We start from the raw sequence: 23,700 nt of genomic DNA, 5'->3' as shown, positions 1-23,700 counted from the left end.
TGAAATTATTGATATGAAGATTCAACTTAACTTTGAGATTGAAAAGGATGAACACTACTGGGAATAAAGGGCTCGAGTGAATTGGCTAAAACTTGGGGATAGAAATACAACTTTCTTTCATAGTCAAGCAAGATAGCGACAGAGGAAAAATTTCATTCGTAAAATGTAGTATAAGGATGGAAGGGAAACAGAGGTCATATGGAAAATGAAAGTAATTGCTAGATCTCATTTTCTGAATTTATTTTCGACTGGTGAAAGAGGAAATTATGACCATCTTTTGTCGAGTATTGATCGTTGTGTTTTCAAGGAGGACAATCAAAGGCTCATGACAATATATACAAAGAATGAGATTTGATCGACGCTTTCTGAAATGAGGCCTACAAAAGCACCAGGTGAGTACGGATTCTCGATTTTATTTTATCAGAAGTGTTGCCATATCATTGGGGAAGATATCACATCCTTTTGCCTACGACTTTTGAATGGAGGTATGGATGTTAGTTCGATTAATACTACTTGTATTGTGTTAATTCCTAAAATTTCCAATCACTCCAATATTACTCGTTTTTGGCCCATTAGTTTATGCAATGTACTTTATAAATTGATGGCAAAGGTGATAGCGAATCGCTTTAGAAAAGTGTTAGAAAAATGCATTGATGCTGCACAGAGTACTTTTGTGCCAGGAAGGTTAATTTCAGACAATGTTTTGTTGACTTATGAAATATTACATATATTAAAACAGAAGAAAATGAGGAAAATAGGTTTATGGTGGTGAAACTTGATATGAGCAAAGTATATGATAGGGTTGAATAGAGCTTTGTAAAGGAAATGATGGTGCGAATGGGTTTTAATCCAGGCTGGATTGAATCTCTCATGAAATGTGTGACTATAGTTTCTTATTCAATGGTCTTTAATGGCCATGTTGGAGAAAATTTTCGTCTAACTAGAGGACTAAGACAGGGTGATCCTTTGAGCCTGTTTTTATTTTTAATATGCGGAGAGGGCTTATCTTGTCTTATACGACTTTCAATTAGGGAATGACTATTGAAAGGGGTTAAGGAATGACTATTGAAAGGGGTTAAGGCCAATAGGAGTGGTCCATAGATCTTGCATTTGTTATTTACAGATGACTGTATTTTGTTTGGGGAGGCAACAAACAAATGAGCTTTTTTATTAAAGGGAACTTTGGTTGAATATGGAAATTGTTCAGGTCAGTGTGTCAATTATGACAAATCAATCGTCTTTTTTAGTATTAATACACAAGAAGAAGAAAGAAGAATGGTTGCTAGTATACTTGGTGTGTGCAGTTCAAGTGACCCAGAATGTTATCTTGGCCTACCTAACATGGTGGGTAAAAGGAAAAAAACGTCTTTCCAAAATTTAAAGGACATATTTAAGCAACAAATTGATAATTGGAGTATTAGGCATCTCTCTCAAGGTGGGAAAAAAAGTTCAAAAAGGCTATTCTTTAATCTATGCTGACCTATACAATAGCTTGCTTTTTACTACCCAAATCCTTATGTGCTGACTTGGAGAGTATTATTGCGAATTTTTGGTGATAGAAAGGTCGGGGCAAGAGGGGTATTCACTGATGTGTTTGGAAAGATCTTTGCACATTAAAAGAGAACGATGGTTTGGGGTTTCGAAATCCTGGACAATTTAATATTGCGTTATTAGCCAAGCAAGGTTGGTGTCGACAGACGATCTTCTAAATCGGCTTCGGAAATGGTGGTTCAGGGTTTGATGGGTGAGATTTTAGCCTCGAAGACAGCCATACATAGACCAATCTTATCTCCGTTTGCAACAGAAGCATATGCAGGTTTACAAGTCATTCAATTAGAAATCTCTTTGGGGTTTAATTCAATAGCAATTGTGGGGGATTCAAGAACGGTTATTAAGAAATATCAAACTACTGCTCCAGATAAATCAATTATTGGGGCACTCATTAGAGATATTTAAAGCAAAAAGGTTCATTTTCAAGAAATTAATTTCCAGTTTGTTCATAGATCGGAAAATAAATGTGCCCATAATATTACGCACGAAGTGTTGAAAAGGGGTGAAAGAAAGCTCCTAGTGGGAGTAGTATTGGATTACACCAGTCGCGCACCAGAAAAAAGATGGCTGAGACTCCCAGATTGATGCGACTTCATGGAAGAACTACAGAGAAAATAGATAGCAGAAGGAAGAAAGTTTTTTTGGAAATTGTTATCGGTTGAACTGCTGGGACAGGGATGTGAAGAGGCAATAAATGTGTGGAGTCCAGCTATTGACGTTGACTGGATTAGGGATTAGGTTTCCTTTTTTTTTTGTTCTTTTTGCTTTTGTTGTTTTTTGGGCCTTTCTTTGTTATTACATTGTTTGAGCTTGCATTTTGCATTTAGCTTTGATTATTTCTTTTTAGGATTAAGACCAGTGATGTCTGGGGAACCAATTTCATAATGTTTTTTTAGTCTGGTTTTTTTCTTCAATAAATATCCAATCGATTTACTCAAAAAAAAGAAGTGAAAGCTAAAATTAAACGCAGTGTTTGCTTTTCAGTAACAGACAACGATTGTCAATGTTATTTATTGTTCAATTAATAAAGTTGAACAGTAAGAGCCGGACCAGTTTTCAGGACTAATTTAATGCATCCAATTTCCATGTCAAATTAAGAACTATTTTTATTATTATTTTTGTTTTAAAAAACTAATTTATTATTAACTTATGTGAAATTATTTATTATAAATGGAAACAACCAAATTATGTGAAATTATAATATAATGACTAAATCTTTAATATGAGTGTGGTAGAGGAATTAAAATAAGAATTTGACCATTATCTTATATGGCTAAAAAAGGAAAAGATTGGAGCCGGAGACATGTTATGGATGTTAATTATTTGGAGTAATTAATAATAGAGAATTAAATTATGTAAAATTAAAATATAAAGATTACATCACAAATATGAATATAGTAAAAGGATCAAATCTATAATTTAATTATTCTCTTGTAATGAAAAAAGATTGAGTTGAACACATGTGATGAGGAAGGGTGAAAATATCCATTTCGATTTATTATATTGAAATGGATTTTTTTGCCCATTAGAAAAATATTTTTAGGGAAAAATTACATTAGCGTTTTAATCGGAATAGTTAAAAATATTAACTATTTGAACTAACTAATATTATTGTAAGGTAAAAAATTAAATTATGTCAGATTAAAATATAAAAATTAAATCGTAGAAAAATCAAATTGTAATTTTGGTTATTATGTTATAATGGCCAAAAAGAAAAGTTGGATACGTGTAACGAGAAAGGCCTTTAAGGATTCCTTTTATATAGTAAAGATTATAGGAAATTTAAAATATATATATAAAATTTAAAGATATACATAATTAGAAATTTATTAAAAAAGAAATATATAAAATTTATAAGGGAATAAATTATACTAGGAGCATCCTGAAAATTATAGTTTTTAGGCACTAATAAAATAGTGTCACGCCATTAAATTTTAAAGATAACAAAATATTGTTATATACTCATCTATATTTAATATCTTTTTCAACTTAATTACTTAAAATAATTAATTTTTTAAATTATAAGCAAATGGCTTTTCTTCTTTTACAAATTTTAACAATTTTTTCTATAAGTTAATATTTTTCATTTTTGTGCAAGCAATTTAAAAAAAAATAGTGATTTTTGTGCAATTTTTTTCCATATTATTGACACATAATTTTGGTAATTATTTTACTTTGAACCCATAACCTCAAACCTCGAACTCAAATCCTAAATCTTAGACCTTGAACCTTGCGGTGCAAGATTTGGGTTCGGAGTTCAATGTTCAAATGTTTGGAGTTTAGAGTTCAGACTTAAGGTTCAAGGGTTTAGGGTTATAAGTTATGAATTTGGGATTCAGGGTTTGGATTTAATGGTTTGGGGTACAAGTTCATGGTTTGGATTTAAAGCTAAGGGTTGAAGATAAAAAAAATCAAAATCATATGTTAATGACATGAAAAAATTTGTCGAAATGTCAATAAATAATTTAAAAGGGACTATGAATAATGTGGTGGGAAGGATCCATAAAATAATTTCTTTATGGATGAGTATAATAAATAATTTCATGTCTTTAAAATTTGATGATGTGGCAAAATTTTATTTGTGCCTTAAAACCTTAATTTTTAAGATATGTTTATGTAAGTCATTCCCAATTTATATATATAAAAAAAGCTATAAAAATATTATAAAGAAATTATGATATTATAAAAAATTTGGATTTTTAATTTTTTTTGTAATTAGGAAATATGTAAAAAAATTATTAAAAAGAATAAATCCAGACAATGCACTTCCAAAATTCAAAAAATAAACATAAAAAATATGAGAATTTATTTTGAAATTATTATTTTATGAAATTACAAATATATATAATGTTTAAAAAATCATGACCAAAATGAACATAGACAAATATATGTCCAAATTCAAATAAACTTGAATATTCATTTATTTAGTTTCATTATAAATATGCATTTTTAACTTTTTTTTCTTATTTATATAATTCTTTTTAAAAAAAAATTAGGTGATGATGTCTTACTTTGTTGGTTTTAAAGTTTAATGTAATCCAAGTTCGAGGCATTAGAAGGCCAAGTTGAAAAAAGTTATCAAATTTAAAAATTAAATGTTATTTTAATCATTTTAGAAATCAATAAATTTATAAAATCATACTTTTTTTTTCAAAAAATAATTACAAAAAAATTCATAAGTAAATTTAGGATGCGACAACATATTAAACTGGCTTATGGTGTTTTTAAAAAAAAATCCGTCACGTGTCCTTAATTGATTTTAAATAAATAAAATACATAATAATAAATTTTAGCCCTACTGTTATACTACAATGTTAATCCAACATGTGAAAGCTACGAGCCCGATCTCCTAAAATGGAAATTCTTTTAATTATTTTAGAAATTTTATTTTAATTTTTTAAAAATTATAAAGATATAAATTATTAAAATAATAAAATTACATTTTTATTATAATAAAGATTATAACTTAATTTCAATACCCTAAACAAATTTTCTGGCTTACTCTGGGTAAAAAGAAAACCGAAACTAAAGAAGCTTTAAACTCTGCCCAAAGATGGCAACGAATTCATCCATTTGGTTCTTGTTTAAAGCCACACCAACCTCAATTCCACCTTCTTCATCCCTACACTCCGCCATAGATATCGTCTGCCCGGACTCCACGTGCATCACCTCCACCTTCCGAGGCTTTCCCCACCCAAAATTAGTATCGTACACCCGCAACTTCGGCGAACCGGCCAAACTAATTAGACGCCCCGTTTTACTTTTCTCTACGATGCTTGGTAGCCAATTCTCCGCCCCACTGATACCACTTTGTCCCATTTCTTTAACTTTGCTTCCGATGGCTTTGGCAGCTAAAACAATCCCATTTTCACCTGTTAACTCCTTTTTCTTCATCTCTACAATTCCAGGTTTTAGACAGTTCCCGAAATATGTTGACGGAACCGGAAATTCAAGGCGGTTCCGGCAATCGAAGGGGAATAGAAAGTAATATAACTCATCAGCATCATCAACATAAGATAAGTTGTTAACAACACATGCTTTTGATTTGATCAATGAAGCCCATGTTAGAGCACATGTTACCACAAAAGTTGATACATGATGGAATTGGTTCGAATTAGCTTCGTTCTTGCACTGCGATGCGACCAATTGCTTGAGCCTCTCGACATCGGCTCGACTCAACACGAATGTGGCACGAACCATGTTTACTTCTGATCCGACATCGGTTAAGCCCGAATTCTCCCTGAGAGATGAAAGCCAGTCGTGGTACATTTTCAATAGAAACGACTCTACCCTGATAGGATCCTTGATCACATCCTTGTTAAACAATGGAAGCGATGATTTTTCGAGACCGACCGCAGCGTAAACGTCCACCCAAGACTTCATGAAATGCATGAACGCCTTCCCGTCGCCGATCACGTGGAAGTAACTAGACCCGATGCAAACGCCGGCGTTCGGGAACACGGTCACTTGGAAGGCAAGTGCAGGGAGCAAGACCACCTGAGTACCGTCTTTCGCCTCCGACAGGGCGGTCCGTAGCTCTGGCGCGAAGGGACGTAACGACTTAACGTCTCGCGGATAATCGGCTATTGCACAGCGGAAATCCGAAGGGGATTCGACGACCGTGAAAGCAACGGAGCTGCCGCCATCTTCGTAACGGATGTAAGGCTTCCCCGGTGACGGAGGGCACACTACGTTGGCCGCGAAGGGGAAAAACTGTTGTAGGGTAAGGGAGAGAGATTGTTTTAACAACGGGAGAATGGTTTCCATGAAATGCAAAGTAGGGTATGGGAATTCATAGAAGAAAAGGCGTTGAACATTGGGAAGTGGAAACCATGGCAGATCGAAGAAAGTGAGAGGAAGAGAGGTAGTGGGAACTGAGCCTGGTGGGGGTGAAACGTGGCTGCTCTCAACAACCTTCAATGGCTTGGTTTCATCCATTTTCTCTTTTTTGATGAATAAAGAAAGGATATAAAAAATTTATAGAGAACAAGAGCTCAAAATATCCAGACAAAGCAAGTTCCAAGTAAAAATAAATGCAAAGAGCTACTACTGTCAACAACTAAGTGAGGCGGTGGCTTTCCCTATTAATATGAAAATTGCAGAAAACTACCACAAGTATTAAAGTAACATATAGGCTTCAATCTAAAATTGTAACTATAAAGTAAATTTACAAAATAACATACTATTTTAAAGTAAAATTTTGTAAGTAGAGGGATGAAGAGTTAGAAATGGTGCCGACTAGATCCTCCCCCAACATGGATCATGACTCCTCACCTGTCCTATTTAAAACTCGATTTTAAGACACACTTCTCGTTTCAATTTGGGTCTCCATCAATATTTTTTGTCTTTTGTTTTTTTTTTTGCTTTAATGTAGCAGGCATGTTATTTCAGTAATTAATTTGATGGAGCATTTTAGATGAGGAAGCATATATTGCAAAAGTAAATGATTTGATGGACCATTTAGAATAATTTCTGTCCCTTAAGGTTCTTCCTTGTTATAATTGCATGGAATAGATGCTGGCACTCAAAGTAGATAAGATTTTAAAGAAGGTACCATATTTTTCATTTCCCTTCCTTGATTTTGGGCCAATCACACTAATTTCTGAAATTAAGTAAATAAACTTTCCGAAATTCACTCTCTTGTTTAAGTGTGTTTAGCAATTGAAGTTCAAAAGGTACTTTTTTTTACTCAAATCATGATTTTAAACTAAAATATTTGGTAAATAAGTAGTTTTTCGAGTCGGGCCAAAAAATCTCATTTGAGGTTTGACCCATTTCAAAAATAGATTTTATTTTTTGCCCAAACTTATTTTTTAGGTATATATTTTTATTTAAATCCTTCAACTTTTCGGGCTGTCTAATAAGAACTCTAATAACTTCTTCACCAAGTTTATTTATATATATAACATCCTCAAAGTAAAGAGGATTTGGTTCAGTGACATGTCGGTTAGGAAAATTAGAGAAGTTTTAGAAATAGATTAAATAGGAATTTTAGAATACAAGTATAGAAAGAAATTGAGCTTATATGCCATTGAGAAAGGCATTATTGATGTCTATCTGGCGAAGTAACCACTTATGAGTTACAGCAATATAAGTTCGCGCTACTGGAATATAAGTATCTTGATTTTAGCATATCCTCGCACTTGTAACGATCTACTGAATCATCTGCTTTCATTTTTTATTTTGAACAACCAACGACATCCAACAGGTGTTCGACTCTCTAGCAAAGGGACTAAACTCTAGGTATGATTGTTATGCAAAGCAATCAACTCATCGTGAACTGCTTCCTGCCACTTGGGACACCTCATTACAGCATGAATATCTGCAAGCAACAAAGAAGAGGACATATTAGTAACATTATAGGACTGAATTTTGGGTCATGGGATGAATATTAACAAATGGACAAGGAGAGAGATCCTGCTGAACAACATCAGAAGGAAAATCAGTAAAAGATGCAACAAAAAGTAGCTGTAAATTGTTAACAGAAGACTTATCGAGAACAATTATAGCAGGTGCCAACATAATCAGAAACATCATCATGAGCAAGTGCTACAGGAGAGGGAGTAGAAGATGTAACATCAGGAGATATAGGAGTTGAATGTGGCTGAATATCTGAATGTAAATCACTGTTGAGTGAAGAACTAATTGCTTAATGCCGAACTGACCATATTGCAGCTCCAAAGCTCATATACCACACTGAATTTAAGATTTAGTTACTTAAATAATGATCATACATTGTTATTGTTTTTATTTAAATGGCAAAAAATAATTATTTAAAAGAAAAAAATAGTACATCAGAAATTTACAAAAATTATTGCTACTAATATGGTACATGTAACACTTGCGGCAAAATTAAAAGGTAGTTTGCGCATAATGAAGTTGCAGATGGTATAATTTTATGAGTTTATATGTTTGACGATAACAGCTTTTCGCATGTTTAAGTGCTCTTTTGATGTAACCGCAATTTTAATTTAATAATATAAACGTCAATTTTTTTTTATTTCCAATACGCAAAAACCACCTGAAAAATGACGGCAACGGGAACTCCACCCCCACCCCCGTCGTCCAAACCCGAAGACGACCCGGACCTATCAAACCGGTCCGCCGTGATCCCGAACCAAACTCTCCCCTTCACCACTCATCGGAAAAAAGGGACCAGTATCCGATCATGGCTTTTACTTGACTCGACGGCCCACACCTTTAGGTTGGAGGCCGGAAAGCATTCTATCATGAGACGCACGGGTTTACCCGGTCGAGATCTTCGGATCTTGGACCCGCTTCTTTCGTACCCGTCGACGGTTCTGGGTCGAGAACGGGCCATTGTGATTAACTTGGAGCACATAAAGGCAATCATTACGGCTCAAGAGGTTTTGCTGTTGAATTCCAAGGATCCTTCCGTTACACCGTTTGTTGATGAGTTGCAGAGGCGGATTTTGTTGCATTATCAAGCAAACCAATCCAAGGTTTTTTTTTTTTTTTTAAAATTTCGGTTTTTAGCTTTTCATTTATTTTTGTTGCCTACCACATCGTCATACAAGGGGCAATAGTCCAAAACGTATCAAGTGCACGAAAGTGGTTGTGTCGACCCAATTCAAGAAGATATTTTCATTTTGTGAATCTTGTTTTTAGTTCGGGTTTTGACAAAGTCGAGAAATAAATCTTGGTTTGATTCGAGGACAACATTGATCAAAATCTATTAATATTGATGTACATACTACCACATGGTCAGGTCATACGGTAATAGTTTAAAACCTATTAAATGAGTGACACACACATCCCTTTAACAAGTGATTATGTGTTGACTCAATCGATAAGATATTCTCACTTTGTTACTTTATTTACTTGTTTTTACTTATTCAAATTTATACGATCAAATTCAGTTAAATAAACAAGAAAATGAAACAAACGATGTATTGATTAAAAAGAGGGTGTTTTTGGATTTGGGAGTAGGAGGGTACTATTGATGATACCAACTGCATAATAAGAATTACATCACAAAATCTGTTACCAAAGAATTCACAGCTCCAAAGCCTAAGTGAGGAAGGCAGGGGAGAAGAGAAACAGGGTCTTGAGACTCAAGAAGGCACTAAGACTCTCCCCTTTGAGTTTGTTGCATTGGAGGCCTGCCTTGAAGCTGCTTGTGGCTGCTTAGAATCTGAGGTCACCTTTCTTCCTCTCTATTTTTTTTTTTTTTGCATCTTTTCTACGTCTAAGAGAGCGAATCTTGTCATTAAGTTTTGGGGATTTTAGTTAAACTTTTATAAATTTTGGGAGCTTAACTAGAATTTCCAAAAAGAATTTTGAGAAGTCTAATTAAAAAAATTTAAAAGAATTTAATAAGAATTTCTAAAAAAAATTGATGGGTCTAATTCTAAATTTCAAATTTTTTAATGAATTTAATGGCAATTTTCCAAATTTCTAGGGGTCAAGACCTTTGGTTGCATAATATTGGAATTCAAGTTTTCAACTTCTTCGATATTACTTCTTAAACATAGTAGCTTGAATCAACTAAGTTAAATTTCAAATTTTTGGTATCGTATTGTTTTATTCATTATGCTTGTTTTCGGTCTAACTTTGGTTATAGTTATTTTACTATGTTAAAATTTGAAAATTTATCCATTTACTTTAAATTAGCATATCTTGATACCTATTTTTTATAATGTTACTAGTAGGTCCAAATTAATAATACTGTTAATTGTTGTTGTTAAAGTGATGAGACAAATTTTCTTTTAAATAGCCTTCAACATTCTGCTAAAATTGGTTGACCGGATTTTCATGTGACCTTAATTGTATGAGCATGTGCTATCAATTTGGATATGTTATTGACATTATAAAGTAGAGGGACTAAATTATGTTGAATTAAAAAAATATGGATAAATCTCAAATTTTAACATAGTAGAAGGATTATAATCATGATTAGACCTTTTTCGTTTTCAATTGCCAAAGCAGACAAGAACATTGGAGCAAGAGGCCCATCCAGCTTTGGATAGATTGACCTCAAAGATTAGCACTCTCAATTTAGAGCGTGTTCGCCAAATAAAAAGCAGGCTGGTTGCAATAACTGGCCGAGTTCAGAAGGTTAGGTCAAAATCTGCTGATAGTCCCTGGACTTTGACAATGTTTGGGATTTAGTCCTTTTACTTAAAAAAGTTAAAATTGAGATATAGTCCTCTTACTTTTTTCGATTTAAAAATTCTGTCGATTCTAATAATATTTTATGTCAGAACTTGCTTACTATCACATATGCTTATTGATGACAAATTTTGATGAAAAAAACTAATGGTACTAATGTTTCAATTAGGGTTATTAAATTGAAATAGTAAAATTAAGGTTAAAATATTCTCCAAGTCCCCATACTCTTTGTACATTTGGAATTTAGTCCCCCTACTTCTATTTTCAAGAATTTAATCCTTATACTTTTTGGATTTAAAAATGTAAGTTTAATTATTAACATTATTAAAATTCTTCTGGTAAATGTAGGTCCATTACAACAACATTTGTTTTGTTACATAACAATCAAGTGAGTAATTTTTTTTTTAATTTCAAAATGCCACACCAGCTAATTTAAAAGAATAATTTTAAATTTGTTTTGTTAGCAATTGGGTCTAATTTTTTTAAAATTCGAAAAATAGAGAGACTAAGTTTCTAGAAATAAAAGTAGGGGAACAAAATTCCAAATGTAAGAAGAATATAAGGACTTGAAGCATATTTTAACATAAACTGATTTAACTTTTGAAACTTTTAAGAATAGGAATTAAATCTCAAATTTCATTAAAGTATAAGGACTGACAACACATTTTTGCTTTTTAATTTTCTAGTCAAAATATTTGCCCTGAAACTTTATATGCTTATATATTAAGGTAAGGGATGAGTTGGAAAACTTGCTAGATGATGATGATGATATGGCTGAGATGTATCTAACAGAGAAACAACTTGTTGAAAACTCTTCAACGTCTTCAATGAATCAAAGAGATGATTTAGATGATGATGATGATGATGATGATGATGATGATGAAGCAGAAGCAGCAGCAGCAGCTGTTGAACCAGACAAGGATGACAGGCACTAAAAACACAATTTTCACACATTCTTTCATTAATGGATTTTCCCCTTTTTATTTGCTTATATATATATATATAAATTTTTGCACTATGTGCAGCACACCTGGTGAAGAGTCATTGACAACCAGTTATGAAGGTGATGTCCAAGATCCTGACAAACCCCACGACCATTCATTTGGTGCTACCATTGGCGGAGACACCCATGGAATTCATGCAAGTTCCTGCCATAGTCTTATTGGCAAACCTGTTAATGTGGAGGAGTTGGAAATGCTCTTGGAAGCTTACTTTGTACAAGTTGATGGTACCCTCAACAAGCTCTCCACGGTACGTCACTTTTATATGGACTAATTTGCTTCAAAATTAAGTACAAGAGTCAATTTGCTCCAAGCGGTACAAGGACCTACTAAGAAGTTTAATTAAAGAAAAATAAAGAGTAAGAACAATATGTTCATTTTCTTGATTTTATTTCTTATTTTCATGGAAGTTGAGGGAATATGTGGATGACACAGAAGACTACATAAACATAATGCTGGATGACAAACAGAACCATCTTCTACAAATGGGAGTGATGCTAAGCACAGCAAACCTTGTGATCGGTGCTTTCATCGTCGTCGCTGGTTTGTTCGGCATGAATATCCACATCGATCTATTCGATGAAAATAAAGCAGGGACGCCGGAGTTTCTTTGGACGATCGGCGGTTCCACCGCCGGGACGATATTACTTTACGTGGTTGCTATTGCATGGTGTAAATACGAGGGCTTGTTGGAGTAAAGAAAGAGATAATAGAAAGTAAGATTTTTTGCAGGTGGGTAGCTAAGGGGCAGGTCCTTTGCCCCCTTGGCTAAAAGGGGAATTTTTTTTTAAAGTCCCTCTCAAAAATTAAAACAATCAATTTACGTCTTTGATTAAATGAAAAAGAAAAGCATTTTTGGCCTCTCTCAGAAATTAATAGTTCAATTAAGTCATTTTAATATAAATCTTCACAATCCATCTCTAAATAATTGTGTGATGGATTAGGATGAAATTAAAAAATTCTAAAGAGTTAAAATTTTTATGTTAAAGTAATTTAAATTTAAATTTAAATTTTAACTTTTAAAAAGGTTAAGAATATAATTTTATATTTAACAAAGAGGTCAAAATGATTAAATTATTAATATTTGAGAAAAATTGTATCATTCAAAAGAAAATTTGGGTATATAAAGCCTTAGCTTTTGACCAAAATTATTGATAATTTTTTTCCGTTTATTAAATAAAAGGATAAATGTACTTCAACATGTTCAAATCTATGTCTTATTCCACCGGTAATAATGTTGATTCGAATTGAACTAAAACTCAACTGATTTAAATATCACATTTTTTTAATATATAATTTATTATTTTTATTCTTTTAATATTATTAATTAGTTTAGATTATTAAAAACGGTAATTGTTATAGTTAAAGTGCTAACATGAAATTTCCAATAACTAGCCTTCTAAATAATGTTAATATGGCCTAGCTTCAACGGCTTAGGATCAACCGTTATAATGTTTTTCCTTTTGCTCTCCACCATATGTAATTTGTAACTTGCTGAATGTGGATGTAAATGTAGTTGTGACACAAGATTGGTGGTTGGTTAGTTACTGTTTTATGTTTTCTCTTCTTAATAAAAAGAAAAGAAATTAGTGTAAAATCCCATTAAATCCAAAATTGAGATGAAAAATAATCTTGCGACTGCTGGCACAGAGTTAACCGATGCTTATTCCCCAAATATCGTCATTGCTTCTTCTCCAAGAAAAGAAGTTCACGACTCGTGGGCCTTCTACCTCCACGCGACATTGCTCCATCAGGCTTTCGCCCATTGCGAAAAATACCCCACTACTGCCTCCCCTAAGAGTCTGGGCCGTGTTTTAGTCCCAGTTTGGTCAATTATCCTCTCGAACCAACTACTGATCATCGCCTTGGTAAGCTATTGCCTCACCCACTAGTTAATCAAACGCAAGCCCCTCCTCGAGTGGATTCCTCCTTTTGCTCCTCAGCCTACGGGGTATTTCCAGCTGTTTTTTCCCTCCTAAGGGCAAGTTCTTACGCGTTACTCACCCGCCCGACTTGCATGTGTTAAGCATGTTGCTAGCGTTCATCCTAAGCTAGGATCGAACTCTCCATGAGATTCATAGTTGCATTACTTATAGCTTCCTTGTTCGTACACAAAGTCGGTTCGGAATTGTCTTTCATTCCAAGGCATAACTTGTATTTCTCTTTTTTAAACTAGAAACAGTAAAAGCAAAAAAAAAAAATCATAGTAGCACTTTAACCGTAATAATTAATTTGTTAACTATTAGAGTTGTGTGACCCAAATTCTAAGAGATTGCTTGCAAGTCAAGTTAAACAAAATATATCTTTTTTCTAGAAGATTTAGTATTTATGAGTATAATATATTTAGCATTTATTAGCATAATATATTTGACTTTGATTAGAATTAGGTTTTTTCAACCTATAAATAGATGTAGTCGAAACTCCTCTTGTAATAATTCGAATTTGACATAGTGAATTTTCTTCTCATCTGCCCGTGGTTTTTTTTCCGAAAAAGTTTCCACTTAAAAATCGGTGTGTTCTTTATTTTTATTTCTCTTTTCTTTGCGATATATTGTCATTACCAACGTTCTATTTTTACATTAACAAATTGAATTAACTAATGAAAAATTATAAAGGAGGATAAAATTATGTTAAATTATAATATAGGGATAAAATCTCAAATTTAAGTATAATAAGGAAATCAAAATGTCAAATTTTGTTATTAGTTATGTATAAGTTGATCATTTTTAGTCTTTATATTTTTTATATTTTAAAATTCTAGTCTTGACTAAATGATAACTGTTGACGCCATTTTTTTGATGAAAACGGGGTCGACTTGGATTTTGAAAATAAAAACGGGAGTCGCCACCAATCCTTTTTGAGGTGTGATTGGGTCACCTTGAAAATTGTTGTTTTTAATAAATGATTTGATTTTATTAAAACAACTGTTTTGGTCCACGAAATTTAAAAAACGGGTTCGGGAGTCGGTTGCGTACGAGGAAGGATTAGCACCCTCGTAACGCCCAAAATTGGTACCTAGTTGACTACTTAATGTCTTAATGTCGAAAATCGAGAACTTTGAAGAATCTAAAAATACAATCCTTGTATTGAAATGTTAAAAATTTTAGGAAAAAGGGACACGTTCCACGTTAATCGAGAAAGAAAGCATCACATCCAGTAAGTTAGGATACAATGTCTTGAATTCCTGATACGCGGATGAATGGAAAAATTTACTTATTTAAAAGATGTTTAATTATCTCGGGTTTAGAAAAGGGACCATGCCCAGTAAGTTAGGACACGATCTTTTTTTTTTAAAATTCCCGAGATTGTTTAAAAACTTGAGTTTGAAAAGATTCGTATATTTAGATTCATTGTGAAAATCGAAACCCAGTAAGTTAGGGCACGATCTTCTCGAATCTAAACACGAAGTGCCATTTTATAAAACAAATTTTGTTATATTGAATGAAATAAAAACACGAAGTCGTAGTAAAAATGTGAAAGCAAATTACATTATTATGCATGGCAAAACTATGATGAATACAAAAGTATAAAAATAATACGGACAATAATAATAAAATAAAACAAAGAAAAAGAACAAATCGATAACATGCGAAATAATAAACCGTAACATGTAAACAAAATGCGCAAATGCGTACAAATATTATATAAATAAATAATATATACATATAAAAAATATGCATGTGAGATATATAAAAAAATAAAATAAGATAAATATATATATGTATAGATATAAAAGAAACCGTATATAAAAAAACATATAAATATGTATACGTATATTCGTGAGGAAAAATGGAAAGTATATAGATATACATATATAAAAGAAAAAAGTATTTATGTATATATTAAATAAGTTAGAAACAAATACATATACATATATATATACATATATAAGCAAATATATAATAATAATATTAATATAATAAGACACATATTTAAAATTACACAAGTAAATATAAATGAGAATATATAATGAGAATAACAAAGATATATATATAACAATAATAATGATAATAATAATAATAATAATAACATAAAATTGTTAAAATATGGGCTAAATCGAAATAAAACAAAAGAAACTGGGCGAATTCAAAATAAAAGGGACTAAATTACAGAGCGCGCCAAAAACGAAGGGATCAAATGGGAAAATAACCCAGCCGCCTCAAAACGCAGCGCAGCAGTGGGCCAAATTGAGAGAAAAACAAAACTTTGTGGCCAAATTGCAAAAATGCAGAAAACTTCCCTGCAAGTACCACAAAATCGGAGGGACCCATTGCGCAAATAACCCAAAAGTCAGAAACACGCGGATCCTCCCCTTGGGTCGGGTCACCGCGTGGGTCAGAGACCAAAACGACGCCGTTTTTGGTCTCTGAACCCTAAGCCCAAACGGCGCCGTTTTGAAAACCTTATTTAAGACAAATTTTTTTTTTAAAACTCATTCTTTCATTGTTTAGAAAAAAAACTTCAGAGAAAAAAAAGAAACCCTCAGCCCGCCTTTTCCTTTGGCTAAACGGGCCACCCATGACCTCGCCACATGCGGTGGTCGGAGGTTCTAAACGGTCGGTTTTTAACCCCGTTTCAGGGACCAACTAAGGATCGGGCTTTAGACTCGTAGGGCCGAGGAGCGAAACCCCCAAACGTCGCCCTCGGGGTCCGATCTCAGAGACCCGAAGACGGACTCCGGCGACAACGCAAGCGAAGTGACTCAGGTACCGTTTCGTTTCCTTTTTCTGTTTCTTTGTTAGTAGATATAGAGAGAAGAAAAAGAAAAATAAACAAATCCGAAACAGGAGAATCGCAAATCACCTTCAAATTTTTTTGTTTCCTTTTGATTTCTGAAAGTGTTTTTTTTTAGAGGGGAAAACCGCCCCCTTTACAATGGTTTTGAATGGCTTTTTATAGCCATTTTACAATGTTTTTATATTATTTCTTGTCCTTTCTTGCAGGCCATTTGAAGGCGGTGGAGCAGGTGGGTAGAGACGTGATGGAGGCATGGAAGGGACGGTGGCAGGTGCGCCATTTGCGCTGACGGCGGCCGAAGTCAGAAGACCCTAGGTGCGGCGCACCTAGGGTTTGTTTTTGCTGTTCATTTTTCTGATTTTGTTGGGCTAGGGTTGTTAGGTTATTTGGGTGTTGGGCCTGTTGGGTTTTAGGTTTGTTGTAATGGGTAAATTTGGGTAGATTGGGCTGAAATGGGTTAGGTCAAAATGGGCCTGTACAGCTGCCCCTCTTTGCTCGTTGTCGTGTAACGATAATAGAGCAAAGACTAAGAAAGGCCCATTTTGCCCGATCTCGCCATATCTTGACTTCTTCTGGCGCTTCCCTTCAAGTAGCTTTATTCCAATCCACTGTGTCTTGTCGCTTCAATCCACTCCACTGCAGTTCAGGGAGATCTGACTTGTAGCTTCAATCTTTCTTCGCAAGAATTTCAGGGGACAAGATTCGTGGTTTGGTTCATTATTATTGATCTGCTCCACTACTGCTTAAGAGGACAGCATATGCAATCTTCAATCTATTCCACTGCCAACCAGGGAGATAGAATTACTGGCTTCAATGTACTCCATTGTAACCACAGGGAGGTAAGACCTAATACAATCTACTCTACTGTAACTTCAGAGAGATAAGATCCTTTATTTTAATCCGCTCCACTGTAATCTCAGGGAGATAAGATCTCTGGCTTCAATCTGATACGATCTACTCTGCTGTAACTTTAGAGAGATAAGATCTTTTATTTCAATCCGCTCCACCTTAATTTAGGGAGATAGGATAGTGTCTTTGATTTGCTCCGCTGTAATCTTAGGGAGATAAATCTCTGGCTTCAATCTGCTCCGCTGTAATCTCAATGAGATAAGATCTGAAATTCTTCGATCTGTTCCACTGTAATCTCAGGGAAATAAGATAGTGTCTTCAATCTGCTCCACTGTAATCTCAGGGAGATAAGACCTGATGCAATCTACTCTACTGTAACTTCAGAGAGATAAGATCCTTTATTTTAATCCGCTCCACTGTAACTTCAGGGAGATAGGATTATGTCTTCGATCTGCTCCGCTGTAACCTCAGAGAGATAAGATCTGAAATTCTTCGGTCTGCTCCACTATAATCTCAAGGAGATAAGACCTGGTGCGATCTACTCTACTGTAACTTCAGAGAGATAAGATCCTTATTTTAATCCGCTCCACTATAACTTCAGGGAGATAGGACTCATATCTTCAACTTGCCCCACTACAACTTCAGGGGGATAAGATTCGTGACTTCAACCTGCTTTACTGCAACTTCAGAGAGACAAGGTTTGTGACTTCGCTTCCATCTATTCCACTACAACTTTTAGGGGAATAAGATTAGACATGATAAGAATTGCTATCTACTGTCCGCTCCGCTACAACTTTAGGGGGACATGACTTGTTGTTTTCAGTCTATTCCACTGCATCTTCAGGGAAATAAGACTTGATGCGATCTACTCTGCTGTAACCTCAGAGAGATAAGATCCTTTAATCCGCTCCACTGTAACTTCAGGGAGATAGGATAGTGTCTTCGATCTGCTCCGCTGTAATCTCAGGGAGATAAGATCTCTTATTTTAATCCGCTCCACTGTAACTTCAGGGAGATAGGATTACTATCCTTGATCTGCTCCGCTGTAATCTCAGGGAGATAAGATCTGAAATTCTTTGGTCTGTTCCACTGTAATCTCAGGGAGATAAGACCTGATGTGATCTTCTATACTGTAACTTCAGAGAGATAAGATCCTTTAATCCGCTCCATTGTAATCTCAAGGAGATAGGATTACTATCCTTGATCTGCTCCGCTGTAATCTCAGGGAGATAAGATCTGAAATTCTTTGGTCTGTTCCACTGTAATCTCAGGGAGATAAGACCTGTATAATAAACCTAATTATGCCTAATGATTAGGATGACATGATCAAAATGAAACAAATGCTCCTAACTTGACATATGTGAATGGTGTTTGCATGAATGCAGAATTTTATTTTTCCGAGAATGATCTCGCTTAGGTTATCACTACTCGAAGTTTATCAAGGTTTTGTGACTGATGTGCTACAACGCCTTCTCGCTTGACTGATTTTTCTGAAGAAACATTTAGCCAGACTGTCCCCATTGTAAACCTCAAAGTTATATCCACTGGGACGCCAAAATTTGTACCATCATTCTCTCACAGTAATCTAAGGGTAGAAATATGTGGCTTTTCCTCTGTCCTCTTTTATCACAATTCGGGGATATAGGATCTGAACCGTTCTGGTTTCCTACACCATTCTCAAGGTGTCGTACCAAAGTCTTATGCGCAAGTGAAGGCTCTCTTCTCCAAGGTAACCTCTTCCTATTGCCTGATGATCATTGCTTGCTTGTTCATTTAAGTTTGTAATTATCACGACAGCTTGTCATTTTGTTCAATCAATGTTTAGACGACAAAATCTGAAAGGATAGTCTTTAACTTAGACTCTTCCTTCCTAGCTATTTCACCCTTTAAACTTGGTATTTTCTAAACAATAGTCATGTTTCAGGTCCCTATATTATTTAGAAATTTTCCAGAGTAATGTGCAAAACTTCTTTCCTGAAAGTTTTATTAGTTCGTTAATCATTATTCCTATGCAACATGTTTGCAAAAAGATCATAACAATGGATAAGAATAAAGCTAGTTTCTGATCATAACTCAAATAAAACATCAAAGATGACGAAAGAAAGGTAACAAAGAAGTGGATTGAGAATGTGCGTTTTCACAAAAGGAAAGGAAGAAAGAAAGAAAATAAAAGAATGTATTTTCAAGAATACACATAAGAACTAGGTGCCCCAGTTATCGCAGCTTGAGTTTCTCTGTACAAACTTTCCGAAGACCCTTCTGAGTTTGACATGTGTTCAGGAGATCTGCAATACTCTGTCAATGTTCCAAGACGTTGCATACCCTTCCTTATTGGTAAAGCAAGATCATCATATGCCCCTGATCAAAATTTGATCCGCTCAAGTCCTGATGTTCCAATCCTGCCCAATACTTGAGTCGCCCTTTTCGGGTTTTCGACTCAAGCCCTCTTTGGTCTCAAAGTGCCCTTTACGGGTTTTCACCTTAGCCTCTCCAAAGTCTCCCCTTTTTTTTTTTTTTAGGAATGGTATATCACCAACGCTGAATCCCCGTATACTCTCAGTACTTTGATGTTCCGTTCAATGGCTGCACGAATGCCCATAATACATGCTTCATATTCTGCCATGTTATTTGTACAATCGAAGTCCAACTTACTAGCAACAGGATAATGATCTCCGCTTGGGGATACCAAAACTGCCCCAACTCCATTACCCGTAGCATTTGAAGCTCCATCAAAATTTAACTTCCATACGTGATCCATTTGAGGATTTTCTTCAGTATTCGCCACATACATCAAGTCCTCGTTTGGAAAATCGAAATTCAAAGATCCATAGTCCTCCAAGGCTCTACTAGCTAGGAAATCGGCTATTGCACTTCCCTTTATGGCCTTCTGACTGACATATACTATATCAAATTCTGAGAGCAAGATCTGCCATCTAGCCATTCTCCCGTTCAAAGCAGTCGATTCCATCATATATTTTAAAGGATCTAACTTTGAAATCAACCAAGTCGTGTGATACAACATATACTGCCTCAGTCTTCGGGTTGCCCAGATTAGAGCACAACATAACTTCTCAATTGATGAGTACCTCATTTCGCAATCGGTAAATTTCTTACTGAGATAGTATATTGCCCTTTCTTTCTTTCCCGCCTCATCATGTTGGCCCAATACGCATCCCATGGAATTCTCCAACACCGTTAGATACAATATCAATGGCCTATCTGGACTTGGAGGTGATAAGACTGGAGTATTAGCCAAGTACTGCTTTATCTTATCGAAAGCCCTCTGACACTCTTCATCCCATTCGCCCGGGTTATGTTTCTTTAAGAGCCGGAATACTGGATCACATTTCTCTGTTAGTTGTGAGATGAACCGAGCAATGTAATTCAGCCTCCCTAGGAAACCTCGAACCTCCTTCTGAGTGCGCGGGGGAGGTAAATCTCGTATTGCCTTTACTTTGTCTGGGTCAACCTCGATCCCCTTTTTGCTAACTATGAAGCCTAATAACTTCCCTGATCTGGCTCCAAACGTGCATTTGGCCGGGTTAAGCTTGAGCTGAAATTTCTTTAATCTCAAAAATAACCTTTTCAAGACCTGAACATGCTCTTCTTCCGTTCTAGACTTCGCGATCATATCGTCAACATAGACTTCGATCTCCTTGTGCATCATGTCGTGAAACAAAGTCACCATAGCTCTTTGATACGTTGCTCCCGCATTCTTTAATCCGAAGGGCATTACCTTGTAACAGAATGTTCCCCATAAGGTAATGAATGTGGTTTTTCTCATGTCTCCAGGATGCATCTTTATTTGATTGTATCCAGAGAAACCGTCCATGAAAGAAAACAATGAATAGCCCGCCGTGTTATCTACCAAAGTATCAATGTGAGGCAGTGGAAAGTTGTCCTTTGGACTAGCCTTGTTCAAATCCCTATAATCCACACACATTCGTACCTTTCCATCTTTTTTGGGAACAGGGACGATGTTGGCTACCCAATCCGAATACTTGAGCTCTTGTAAGAAACCAGCGTCGAATTGTCTTTTGACTTCTTCTCTTATTTTCAACACAATGTCAGGTCTCATTCTCCTAAGCTTCTGTTGAACGGGTTTACAATCCTCCTTTATGGGCAGACGATGCACCACAATGTTAGTACTTAGCCCAGGCATATCTTGGTACGACCACGCGAAAACATCCTTGAACTCTCGGAGCAAATTAATGAGGTTTTGCCTTGTCTTTGCGGTGATTTCAGTTCCAATTTTCACCTCCTTTCCATCCTCTAGGCTCACTATTTCTAACGATTCCCTATGAGGTAGGATATGCTTATCCTCTTGTTCCATCATTCTTAACAAGTCCGGAGATGCATCATAATCTTCGTCATTTTCAAAGTCGTGGGATCCCTCTGAACACACTTCTTGCTCAAAAATAGGCTCCGCGTTTGAGGCAGCGTCACTCATGTCATTGATATCTGAAGACCTATGAGGGCAGATCAAAGAATATACCAAGAATATAAATTTATGAATATGTTTGTGCAAAACAATTACAAATGAAAGAATTATTTGTAAGACAATCAACCAAATGAAAAATATAAAAGAAAAAAGTGACTGATCGAGATGAACGTAGACACGTATTTCATTAAAATAATGATATTTAGGCCCAATGCCTATTTCACAAAAGATTTCATATCGTTTCTAGGCTAACAAACAACAGGAATGTTTTGAGCATTACTCTGAATAAGCCCTAAAGACTACAGGGATTCCTTCAGCAGTCCAATTGTTTAGCTCGCTTCCAGGCTCATAAGGGCAGATCTCCAACAAAGCCCTCATTTCCGTTGCTTCTATGGCGTTAGTATAAACGTTTTCCAACATTCCTCCCATGCCGCTACCGGACACTCCACATTCAGAATGAATCAATCCTCCCGACACAAAAGATGTAGATATGTGGGGAAAGGTTAAAGGCTCACACTTAGCTTCATGTCCATTCAAACGCGCCCTTCTTCTCTCTTGTCTCTTCTCTACTTCTTTCTTCTTCTGCTTCATGTCTGGCTTGTACCCTAAGCCAAATCTATCAAACTTTTCCTTCGGCATTGGTGCCTCAATTCTTCCCTGAAGATATTTTCCCAATCCTTTCCCGGGTAAGGCTCCTCTTCCTACCATCAATCGCAATCCCATCTCAGTGGTCCTGGATATTTTCGGTACTGGAATTCTATTTCCCTCCGCAATAAACATTGCGTTCACAAATTCTAACGACCGAAAAGAACATTCTAGTGCCTCATCGTTGATGTCCACATAAGGTGCATCGCTAGTCATCATTGCGATAATATCCTCCTCTACATCTATTGTTACCAACCGATCCTCCGATACCAACTTCACCTTCTGATGTAATGATGAAGGTACTGCCCCTGCTGAGTGTATCCACGGTCTCCCCAATAGACAGTTGTAGGAGGGTTTAATATCCATTACCAAGAAATCCACCTCATAAGTGACTGGGCCAATCCTTAATGGTACCTCAATTCTCCCCATAACCTCTTTTTTTGTTCCATCAAATGCCCTTACTATGCTCTGGCATGCTTTCATGTGCGAACTGTCTATTGGTAATCGACTAAGAGTGGACAAAGGCAATACATTTAGTGCAGATCCATTATCAACCAAGGCCCCCGGGAGTGTGTACCCTTTGCATCGGACAGTAACATGCAGGGCTTTAGTAGAACCTCTTCCCCCGGATGGTATTTCATCATCACTGAAGAAGATAAAATTGTCAGCACCAATATTGTTGATCAGCCGATCCAGCTTGTTTACCGAAATATCGTCAGCCACATATGTTTCGTTTAGCACCTTTAATAGTGCATTCCGATGTACTTCTGAGTTTAAGAGTAAAGCTAATACAGAAATGCGGGCTGGCTGTTTGTGCAGTTGCTCCACAACACTGTATTCACTGTGTTTCAAAAACTTCAAAACTCCTTTGCCTCCTCTTCTTTTATTGGTTCATTTACCAATGGTTCAACTTCTACTGCTTTCCCTTTCCTCTGTTCTTTCTTCCGATTCTCTTCCCTGGGCGACTCTGCTTGAGCGTCATATCTGTTTCCATTGCGCGTGTAAGAACCTATTTCCTGATTTTTTTCTGCTTCTTTCCCCAAAATGGTCACATTACACCCTAATTCCACGGCACCATTTTGTTATCCCTATAAGAGAAATTTGATGGTTTCTAGATTACAATTTTCGGTGTTACCTGAGCCCTGACCTCATTACCCTTAGGGCGTGAGATAATGACCACAGGATGACTTATTTTTGGAGCCTTTGTTCCAACTCTGTCGCGCATATGCTCCTCATTTCTTTTGAATCTTCGTAAACTCATCTCCTTGTTATCCATCATGCTTTAACCAAAGCCTAAATTCTCACACTTGGATTTCGTGCCCTGTTTTATGGTGAAATTCACAA

At 35.5% G+C, this 23,700-nt stretch overlaps 2 protein-coding genes across 2 annotated transcripts; one reads left to right on the top strand and one right to left on the bottom strand.

Moving 5' to 3' along the window:
• Nucleotides 1–5,076: 5,076 nt before the first annotated feature.
• LOC121225483 (coumaroyl-CoA:anthocyanidin 3-O-glucoside-6''-O-coumaroyltransferase 1) lies at nucleotides 5,077–6,489 on the bottom strand. The gene has a single exon (XM_041109798.1). It carries the CDS (start codon nucleotides 6,487–6,489, stop codon nucleotides 5,077–5,079), a length of 1,413 nt encoding a protein of 470 aa, XP_040965732.1.
• A 1,807-nt stretch (nucleotides 6,490–8,296) lies between these two features.
• On the top strand, nucleotides 8,297–12,545 carry LOC121225693 (magnesium transporter MRS2-3). The gene is made up of 6 exons (XM_041110099.1): nucleotides 8,297–9,014; nucleotides 9,502–9,711; nucleotides 10,501–10,629; nucleotides 11,412–11,588; nucleotides 11,725–11,934; nucleotides 12,095–12,545. Exons 1-6 carry the CDS (start codon nucleotides 8,580–8,582, stop codon nucleotides 12,380–12,382), a joined length of 1,449 nt encoding a protein of 482 aa, XP_040966033.1. The 5' UTR covers nucleotides 8,297–8,579; the 3' UTR covers nucleotides 12,383–12,545.
• Nucleotides 12,546–23,700: the final 11,155 nt, after the last annotated feature.

Source organism: Gossypium hirsutum, chromosome D13 (genome assembly GCF_007990345.1).
Source record: "Gossypium hirsutum isolate 1008001.06 chromosome D13, Gossypium_hirsutum_v2.1, whole genome shotgun sequence".
Lineage (NCBI taxonomy): Eukaryota > Viridiplantae > Streptophyta > Magnoliopsida > Malvales > Malvaceae > Gossypium > Gossypium hirsutum.
Note: the sequence above shows the minus strand (reverse complement) of the source record. Positions and strands in the feature narration are given on the sequence as shown.

Coding starts and splice junctions, on each gene's coding strand:
- LOC121225483 (XM_041109798.1), bottom strand. CDS start 6,489: ATGGATGAAACCAAGCCATTGAAGGTTGTTGAGAGCAGCCACGTTTCA.
- LOC121225693 (XM_041110099.1), top strand. CDS start 8,580: ATGACGGCAACGGGAACTCCACCCCCACCCCCGTCGTCCAAACCCGAA. Junction 9,015..9,501: donor ATCAAGCAAACCAATCCAAG/GTTTTTTTTTTT, acceptor ATTTGGGAGTAG/GAGGGTACTATTGATGATAC. Junction 11,935..12,094: donor CCCTCAACAAGCTCTCCACG/GTACGTCACTTT, acceptor TTTTCATGGAAG/TTGAGGGAATATGTGGATGA.